Raw genomic sequence first — 10914 nt, 5'->3', positions numbered from 1 at the left:
GAAGACGAGCGCCCTGGAAGCTTCCGGAGGCTTTGAAAGGGGGCAGTTGCGATACACCAAAGATGACAGAGGCTGGCATCTCTCTTTCCCCTCTGCCTCTCCCTCTCCAGTGGTGGAAAGTAACTAAGTACATTTACTTAAGTACTGTACTTAAGTACAATTTTGAGGTATTTGCACTTTACTTGAGTATTTCCAATTTCCAATACGTTTACTTCTACTCCACTACATCTCAGAGGCAAATATTGCACTTTTACTCCAGTACAATGATTTGAAAACTTTAGTTACTAGTTACTTTGCAGATATACATTAATACATTATAAAACATACATTAACCACTTTAGCCCTATTTTATACACAGGCTATTTGAATATAGCCGATCTACAAGCTCACAACGCGTCGCGATGCGACGCGTTGTGAGCTTGTAGATCTGCTATTTTCAAATATTTTAGTACTTTAGTACTTTTTGTTACTTTAAAGTACATTTTGATGCCAATACTTTTGTACTTTTACTCAAGTACATTTTTAATGCTGGACTTTTACTTGTAACGGAGTATTTCTATATTGCAGTATTGCTACTTTTACTTGAGTAAAGAATTTGAGTACTTTTTCCACCACTGTCCCTCTGCCTCTCCCTCTCCCTCTTAGAATAAAATGACCGGGGCCTGGTGAAGTGACGCTCTGCCGTGAGCCGGGCCAAAGGCTCGTCACCGTGTCCTGCACAGTGCTGTTGCACATACATAGAAAACACAAGAGCACAGGACCACCCAAGCGTTTTACACCCCCTCTTCACCACACACTTTATTCGTATGTTGTGTGTATGTGTGTGGCGCGTCAGGTGCAGAGAGGGGAACACACGCATGCGCACACACACACACACACACACACACACACACACACACACACACACACACACACACACACACACACACACACACACACACACACACACACACACACACACACGTCATAACTGCCATCGTTAAAGTACGTAGTTCTAGCAGATGTTTAAGAGCGGCTGAACTGCTGACTCTTGAAATGTAGACGAGAGCCTGCTATGTATATATTCTTGCGATTGGCTGCTACACATGGAACAAGCACACGTTAATAAGATAATATAATATCAGGAGCTGCAGAAATATCACCGCTTTGGGTTATAGGTGTCAACTCCTTGTCTTTATTTTCGGCAGCTTAGTAAAGCCGGCCATACATACTTCAACCGACGTCCGAAGTTTAGGGTAGGAGGAGTTCTCTTTAACGCTATGGTACTTTCGATTATTTCCCCTCGCACCGCGATAGCGCAGCCTAGTAAAAACTCCTCCTAACGCTATGGACCAGAGCTAGGCGATAACTCCAAAATGACTTCATTCAGACATGGGCAGTGCCTGTCAGAACTTTGTTGGGCTGTTCTTGCACATCGAAAGATGTTCTGACTAGTTGAAAGAAAGTTTGCACAGCATGATTGGTTAGAATTGGTCAGACGTTCAAGGTGGGCACGATTTATTTTGTTTTAGTTTCCACATTAAAGGCTTCATTCTGCCAGCAGTGAAAGCAGCGATAGTTTTGAAGAGACGTTGGCTGATGGATATATGTACTAGTCATAAGCCAACCTCCAGGAGGTACAAACACCGCTGTAATCCCACCCTGAGGGACCATGCGTAAACACAACCTGTCCTAAGAAATGGAAAAACCTCTGTGTACCTCCGAGACAAATTTCCCACAGCACGTCGGAGTGAGATCCAGGTAATACCAACGGTTCCAGTGCTGGATGTACAGGCGCTTTCAGTGGCTCGAGCTTCCGACGGAGTGAGCCACCGTGTTGCTAGGTAGATTCATTGAGCTATGGGAGAATCATTGAGTGGCCGGCGTTCAATCTCAGAACTGAGAGTTCTGAGGCAGTATGAAAATTGTTCGTCCTCTCCGAACTTTCTTTTTTCCCCCGAAAAAGTTCTTGTTTGCTTGGACTGGACTTGCTTCTCTGTGAAGTATGTAGCCGCCTTAAGCCAAGCAACTTGCAAAGTATTGCTCAACTTCTATAATTGGGAGCCTGTCTGTGTGTAAAAGACAATGTTTCCTCATGTATCCACAAGTATGTCATATTTTACATTGATGAATTATCCTGTATTCTTCTTATTAACTAACGATCTATATTGTAATTTGTAATGGTGTGTGTGTGTGTGTGTGTGTGTGTGTGTGCACTGTAAAAAAAATAAAGTTGAGAAAACTTAAAATTTTAAGGCAACAAACTTCACCAAACTTTTAAGTTAGACAATCAAACTTAAATGTTTAGGTTTTGCTTGAGTTTGTTCAACTTTCAATTCTCAGTTGGCCTAACTTATAATTGTATATTGTATCAACTTTGAAGAGTTTGTTGAACTTTCAATTCTCAGTTGGCCTAACTTATAATTTTATATTGTATCAACTTTGAAGAGTTTGTTCAACTTTCAATTCTCAGTTGGCCTAACTTATAATTTTATATTGTATCAACTTTGAAGAGTTTGTTCAACTTTCAATTCTCAGTTGGCCTAACTTATAATTTTATATTGTATCAACTTTGAAGAGTTTGTTCAACTTTCAATTCTCAGTTGGCCTAACTTATAATTTTATATTGTATCAACTTTGAACCCTTACTTATGTAACTCAAACTTTTACGTTTTGCTTGAGTTTGTTCAACTTTCAATTCTCAGTTCCCCTTACTTATAATTTCATATTGTATCAACATTAAATTATACCATCTGTCAACTTTAATAATAATAATAACAACAACAACAACAATACTATTAATAATAATGATGATGGTGATGATGGTAATGGTGGTGATGATGATGATGATGATGATGATGGTGATGGTAATAATAATGCAAACCAAGTTTGAGTCATTTAAATCTGTCAATAATACCCACTTAATTTAGTGGAACAATTTAGAGTAAATAAAAATTGCACTGCAACAGTTACGTCCAATACGTCAAATAAATAATTACAAATGCAACATGTATATTCAAACCTTTTTTTAATTATCAAAAAACACACAGATCCTCCTGTCCAATTAAATGGGAACTGCTGAGATCCATAACTGTACGTCTTAGTTCAAAACTAATACTAGTTGGGGTGCCACAAAACTCTACTGAAATCTGGAAGAAAATCAATCATCGATCAAAATGATACAATATAATTTGTGACCTTAAAATCTAATTTCTATCCAAAACTTGAATGTGTATATGTATGTAAATGTCAATGTAACATGTATGTAAATGTAAGTTCTGAATCTAAGAAGCCATGTTAGAGGTTTTTGTTAGATTAATAGTTTTGGATAACTAGTTCTGTATGCAATTTTATTTCTACCCGCTTGATCTCCCAAAATGTTACCTCATCGCATTTAGTGTTCAATATGTGATGCATGCTAGTATATATGGGTGTCACAATACTTCCAATCCTCATCGATGTGATTTTCTTTTAATATCGGTCTAATCCTGGTGGTTTTAGGTAACCCCAGGAAACCCAAGTTGTTGTGAACCCTTCTGGTATATGTGGCTCTTCTATAACTGCAGTGTGCTCTCTTCACATCAAACAGAAGTTGCCATGTCCCTGAACTTTCAATGTCAAAATTAGCAGCAAAATCATGTGTCATCATATCATCAATGTACACATACTCACTAAGGTGGAGGATAAATCTAAGGGAGCCATCCCTTAAAAAAAGCAGTTAGAGGTAGGTAAGACTTGAGACTTGTGAGTTGCTCATTAACATGGTGTTGGCTGGACAACTTTTAGAGGTTTGAATTTGAGTAAAAAATAGTGAATATGTTAGAATAAGTAGTAAGGAAGTTAGCCACGTTAGGGTGACAGATTGAGAGAGCAGAGTAGATGGGGAGAAGAAAAGGAGATAAGAGAGAAAAGGGGAAAGGGTAGAAAAAAGAGAGAACCTGAGATAAAGAACAGAAAAAGCAGAGAGCGAATAGAGTACCATTTGTTAAATGTGCTTGATTCACTGAAGTAGTTTGTTTTGTAAGGATCTGACCCTTGCTGAGAGATCAGTTTCAAGTCCCATGAAAACCTTCTGAATTGTTTCAAATGTGTACCTCAGCTGTTTTGGGTACTGGAGGTTTAGAGCATAGATCAGCCCAAAGAGGTAAGCCACCGCCGTTGGTAGGTCAGGGAGGTCTTGAAGGACAGTGTGTTCTTCAACGATAACAGCAACGTTCTGGACTCTGGGCGAAGGAGCTGAACTATCATCCTCCAACACGGTTAGGATACCCACAATGATGCCCTGTGTCTGCTCCTCCTCTGGGTCAGTTTCCTTGTGATGACAAACAGGAAATGGTCAACACATCAACTGCAAGCTATTTGTCATTAAAATGCTATGGCTCACACAAAGCTATTACTCTAAAATGATTCAAAATATTGCATAAACAATCATTTCCCATTGTATGTGTTTGACATATTAAACATTTCCATCTACACCAAAAATGCACCCCCCATATTATACAGTATATAATGACACCAATTACACCAGAACGAGGACAGTGGGGAAAAAGTCAAAATCAAGTACAGCATAAATAAAATCAAATAAGAGTTTTTTATTAATGTTTAGGTGATGTATACACGATGTTTAGGCGATGTTTACACGATGTTTACACGATGTTTAGGCGATGTATACACGATGTTTAGGCGATGTTTACACAATGTTTAGGCGATGTTTACACGATGTTTAGGCGATGTATACATGATGTTTAGGCGATGTATACACGATGTTTAGGCGATGTTTACACGATGTTTAGGCGATGTTTAGGCGATGTTTACACGATGTTTAGGCGATGTTCACACGATGTTTACACGATGTTTACACGATGTTTAGGCGATGTATACACGATGTTTAGGCGATGTACACACGATGTATACACGATGTTTAGGCGATGTTCACACGATGTTCACACGATGTTTAGGCGACGTTCACACGATGTTTACACGATGTTTAGGCGATGTTCACACGATGTTTACACGATGTTTAGGCGATGTATACACGATGTTTAGGCGATGTTCACACGATGTTCACACGATGTTTAGGCGATGTTCACACGATGTTCACACGATGTTTAGGCGATGTTCACACAATGTTTACACGATGTTTAGGCGATGTATACACGATGTTTAGGCGATGTACACACGATGTTTAGGGGATGTATACACGATGTTTAGGCGATGTTCACACGATGTTTAGGCGATGTATACACGATGTTTAGGCGATGTATACACGATGTTTAGGCGATGTTCACACGATGTTTAGGCGATATTCACACGATGTTTACACGATGTTTAGGCGATGTTCACACGATGTTTAGGCGATGTATACACAATGTTTAGGCGATGTTCACACGATGTTCACACGATGTTTAGGCGATGTTCACACGATGTTCACACGATGTTTACACGATGTTTAGGCGATGTATACACGATGTTTAGGCGATGTTCACACGATGTTTACACGATGTTCACACGATGTTTAGGGGATGTATACACGATGTTTAGGCGATGTTCACACGATGTTTAGGCGATGTATACACGATGTTTAGGCGATGTATACACGATGTTTAGGGGATGTATACACGATGTTTAGGCGATATTCACACGATGTTTACACGATGTTTAGGCGATGTATACACGATGTTTAGGCGATGTTCACACGATGTTCACACGATGTTTAGGCGATGTTCACACGATGTTCACACGATGTTTACACGATGTTTAGGCGATGTATACACGATGTTTAGGCGATGTTCACACGATGTTTACACGATGTTCACACGATGTTTAGGGGATGTATACACGATGTTTAGGCGATGTTCACACGATGTTTAGGTGATGTATACACGATGTTTAGGCGATGTATACACGATGTTTAGGCGATGTTCACACGATGTTTACACGATGTTTAGGCGATGTTCACACAATGTTTACACGATGTTTAGGCGATGTTTACACGATGTTTAGGCGATGTATGCACGATGTGTAGGCGATGTTCACACGATGTTTACACGATGTTTAGGCGATGTATACACGATGTTTAGGCGATGTTCACACGATGTTTACACGATGTTTAGGCGATGTATACACAATGTTTAGGCGATGTTCACACGATGTTTACACAATGTTCACACGATGTTTAGGGGATGTATACACGATGTTTAGGCGATGTTCACACGATGTTTAGGCGATGTATACACGATGTTTAGGCGATGTATACACGATGTTTAGGCGATGTTCACACGATGTTTACGCGATGTTTAGGCGATGTTTAGGCGATGTTCACACGATGTTCACACGATGTTTAGGCGATGTTCACACGATGTTCACACGATGTTTAGGCGATGTATACACGATGTTTAGGCGATGTTCACACGATGTTTACACGATGTTTAGGGGATGTATACACGATGTTTAGGTGATGTTCACACGATGTTCACACGATGTTTAGGCGATGTTCACACGATGTTCACACGATGTTTAGGCGATGTATACACGATGTTTAGGCGATGTTCACACGATGTTTACACGATGTTTAGGGGATGTATACACGATGTTTAGGTGATGTTCACACGATGTTCACACGATGTTTAGGCGATGTTCACACGATGTTCACACGATGTTTACACGATGTTTAGGCGATGTATACACGATGTTTAGGCGATGTTCACACGATGTTTACACGATGTTCACACGATGTTTAGGGGATGTATACACGATGTTTAGGCGATGTTCACACGATGTTTAGGCGATGTATACACGATGTTTAGGCGATGTATACACGATGTTTAGGCGATGTTCACACGATGTTTACACGATGTTTAGGCGATGTATACACGATGTTTAGGCGATGTTCACACGATGTTTACACGATGTTTAGGCGATGTTCACACGATGTTTACACGATGTTTAGGCGATGTTTACACGATGTTTAGGCGATGTATACACGATGTTTAGGCGATGTTCACACGATGTTCACACGATGTTTAGGCGATGTTCACACGATGTTCACACGATGTTTACACGATGTTTAGGCGATGTATACACGATGTTTAGGCGATGTTCACACGATGTTTACACAATGTTCACACGATGTTTAGGGGATGTATACACGATGTTTAGGCGATGTTCACACGATGTTTAGGCGATGTATACACGATGTTTAGGCGATGTATACACGATGTTTAGGCGATGTTCACACGATGTTTACACGATGTTTAGGCGATGTATACACGATGTTTAGGCGATGTTCACACGATGTTTACACGATGTTTAGGCGATGTTCACACGATGTTTACACGATGTTTAGGCGATGTATACACGATGTTTAGGCGATGTTCACACGATGTTCACACGATGTTTAGGCGATGTTCACACGATGTTTACACGATGTTTAGGCGATGTATACACGATGTTTAGGCGATGTTCACACGATGTTTACACGATGTTCACACGATGTTTACACGATGTTTAGGCGATGTATACACGATGTTTAGGCGATGTTCACACGATGTTTAGGCGATGGGTGTATTTTATTAATATGTTTAATAAAAGTATAATAAGCCACTCACAAGACAGGTCCTGAACAGATGCAAGGGAAGGTCTCGGAGATACAAGGGAAGTCCCTTCAAGGCCGCAGTCTGCCGATGTGTTGTGATGTTAGATGTCTGGAACACACACACACACACACACACACACACACACACACACACACACACACACACACACACACACACACACACACACACACACACACACACACACACACACACATAAATTGCATGTAGAAAGCTCTGAGCAAATATGAAAACATGCTGCCCATGGGAAACTGATATGGTACAACAATTTGGGTTAAACCTATTGAGTACACACCTTAAAAGGAATATCAGCAGATTATACTACTGTATAGCAAGATTTAATGTTGTTGTTTTCTTCTGCATTCAATGACCGTTTTGTAGTTTTATAATTTATGTCCATAATGTCTAGAGAAATGGTATTAAGTCTGAAATTTACCTCATTATCCAGCATTTCCAGCAGTCGATCCATCTCAGGTGGAAAAGCTGTGCTTCTGGCCCGATACATTCTAAGGAGCCCTGGAGTGTGCTGACTAATGGCTGCTCTGAAGTCATCCATTAGGTTCTTGTTGGTGATCCGATGAAACTCTTCCATGATCTGTTGAAAACATTTAGAACCACTTTAAATCTTCAATACAAAGTCAAACACAACATCCCAATATCAGAATCAGAATCAGAATCAGTTTTATTGTCACATCACAGGTTTACAGGGTAAAAAAGTGGGTGAAATTCGTTTTTGTACATAGTTCCCATCGCAACGTTAATTTCCATAGAAAGAAGAGGGGGGGGGGGGGGAGAAGAAGAGGGGTGGGGGGCACCCTGTTATGCAATATGCATAACAGATGTAAGACTAGAGATTCTTATTTTTCAAAGATTAAATCAGTAACACAACATAACATTCTTTGCTCAGCTGCTTACCTCTGACTGGGAAAACAGAGCAGGCCACCGCTCCTGAACCTCTGACACCATGGGCTGCATCTCCACTATCTCCCTGCGCCTCAGGGAGAAAGTCAGTTCCATCTGTCGCTTTATGAGTGCAACATTTTTATTCTTCTTCTTAAACTCCTCAACCATGGCCAGTCTTTCGTCCTCCAGCGAGTCATCAGTATGGTTATCTGGATGGTCAGGGACATGGTTTATCTCCCCTCTCTTTGGTCTCTTCAAGGAAGGACCTGCACCATCACCTTCTTTGCTCCTTCTTTTGCGGTTAATGCTGACCTCAGCACAGCCTGCCTTACGTAGCTTGGACCTGTAATTCAAAAATTTGTTTTTTAAGCTTAATATCCATGCATCATACCCTGTTTCACCACTTGGTTCTCGTAGGCAGGGGTGTTTAGTGATGAGAGCAGAAGCAATAGACTCAGTCTGGTCTAGTGAAGGATAGGCTTTTACTTCAAACACTGCTTTTGCAATTTTGTCCAGAATGTCAATCAACATATCTCTTGTCAGGATGATAGCTTTCTTGGTCTTCTCATATGCCTCATTGCCTTTGCGTAACTTCAATTCCACATCATAGGAGAAGTCTGGAATGGGGAAAGGGGAAGGCCATTCGGACACACTTCGCATAAAATTCCTGATAAAAGCTGAGGGACTCTGGGGTGACTCTGTGGAGGGCAAACTGGCTGTGTCCAGGGAAGAGGAAGAGTCTGATTCTTGCAGGGCAACTTGTACCGGTGGCTCATCCCAAAGAATGTGCAAGATGACACGTTCAGGTGGCAATTCTTGGATATCAAACAGATTACAGGGAATGTTATTAAAGGCTGGGTCCTCAAACTGTAGTGTAAAGCTTCCTTGAAGTTGAAGTTTTTCACGAAGAATGCCTTGCAAATCTTCAACTGATTCAGGTACTTGAGGAAGCACCACTTTACGTGACATTTTTGGTGAGATTTTCACCAGCAGTAATAAACCCTGTGTTAGATGAGAAAAAAGGGGAAAAGAAGACAATTTCCAGAAGATAAAATTAATAAACAAGGCAGTAAGGAGTTTCAGTGAGTCTGCAGGAATAAAGATCTTTTTAAAAATAAATATTAAATAAATGTACAACCATTTTTTAAACAAATCATGTGGTAAGATTTCTGTTGATGTTATCAAATGGGGGTCCACAGGGAGGCCATATTATTATGTCCTGGTACAGTCAGCTCCACAAATATTAGTGGACCCACAGAGACTAGATTTTGTCAGTACTACCTGCAATAAGTCAGAAATGTGCTTCTTCATATACTATTTTAAATGATTAAGTGGTCGTGGTTTAACAGTTTGGAAGAGCATTTAAATATAAGCATCTGATTTGAATGGAAGAAAGAAAATATATGTTTTTCCTATGAAGTGTAATCCATTATCAATTACTTACCATTGTGTGTCCCTTCAATGGAGAAGGCACGCTTTTGGAGTCACCAGCACCTTCCCTCCCACGTGTATGCAGTCAATGGATGATAGCTGTTGAGAGCCTCAGGATCCAGAATCTTGGTGTCTGCATAGATGCTCTCCACAAGCTCATAGGACCTAAAATGTTCCAGGAACCAAGAAGTGAGCTTTTTGCCAACAAAGGCCACTTGTACAGGGTTAACTACTATGGTTACTATTTTGTAGAATTCTGGGGGCCCACAAAAGTGTCCAGCTGACATAATCATGATCTTTGCATATTGGGTACCATGCAAACAAACGTCTTTAGAGAGGGACACAGTTTTAAGGTGTGGATACTGAAAAGACTTTGGCTATCAAAATGGCATCCCATCATCTCCTGATGTTTTGAGGACAGTGTGAGAAGAATATTCTTAAAGTTGTGAACATCATGCACAGTCTTCTTAAGACTCTTCTTCTTGACTCAAACCTCAAAGTCCATGATTCCACCAAAGGACCAAAGCAGTGTATAAGATAAGGATATATTAAGGGTTAGGATGTTCAACAAGGTGGTGCTTTGGGCGCAAGCTAAAATCAGGAAAAGTGTCTATGAGTAGCCTTCTGTGATCAGACAACTTGACCTCCAAGTAGTTCAATATTTTCTCAGATAAAACAGGTGACACAACAATCTCAACAATTTCTTTGAGGTCCATCAATATCTCCCATGCAGGTTCTTGTTCCTGTATGCTATTTCAAATTAAAAGAGGGAGGAATCGTATCAGCGTCCAATTTTCATGGCCATTGCCACGTATAGTGCCCTTTTTTTTAGAAATGGCCTTTAGTTTATTCACCTTCTCTGCGTGACCTTCTCTGAGGGAGATCTTGAAGGACGATGTGTTCTTCAATGATAACAGCAACGTTCTGGACTCTGGGCAAAAGAGCTGAATCATCGCCACAATGATGCCCTGTGTCTGCTCCTCCTCGG

General features: G+C 40.5%; 1 protein-coding gene and 1 long non-coding RNA gene across 2 annotated transcripts in view; both read right to left on the bottom strand.

The window, feature by feature from the left end:
- Positions 1-9155, bottom strand: part of LOC308095578 (uncharacterized protein) — a gene marked incomplete at its 5' end in the record, with an annotated part of 237988 nt that extends 228833 nt beyond the window's left edge. The window contains 5 exons of the mRNA XM_080442631.1: positions 4074-4291; positions 7587-7682; positions 8029-8187; positions 8508-8838; positions 8887-9155. Of these exons, the coding sequence (XP_080298757.1) occupies positions 4074-4291; positions 7587-7682; positions 8029-8187; positions 8508-8838; positions 8887-9155 (1073 nt within the window). The remainder of the gene's footprint in view (positions 1-4073; positions 4292-7586; positions 7683-8028; positions 8188-8507; positions 8839-8886) is intronic.
- Positions 9156-9336: 181 nt separating this feature from the next.
- LOC308096019 lies at positions 9337-10914 on the bottom strand. Its single transcript, XR_013934100.1, has 3 exons — positions 10781-10914; positions 9940-10091; positions 9337-9497 (listed from the first exon to the last, which is right to left on the bottom strand). It is a non-coding gene; the product is annotated as an uncharacterized lncRNA (long non-coding RNA).

Source organism: Gymnoscopelus braueri (assembly GCF_963280865.1).
Source record: "Gymnoscopelus braueri genome assembly, chromosome: 11".
In the NCBI taxonomy this organism is placed as follows: Eukaryota; Metazoa; Chordata; class Actinopteri; order Myctophiformes; family Myctophidae; genus Gymnoscopelus; species Gymnoscopelus braueri.
Note: the sequence above shows the minus strand (reverse complement) of the source record. Positions and strands in the feature narration are given on the sequence as shown.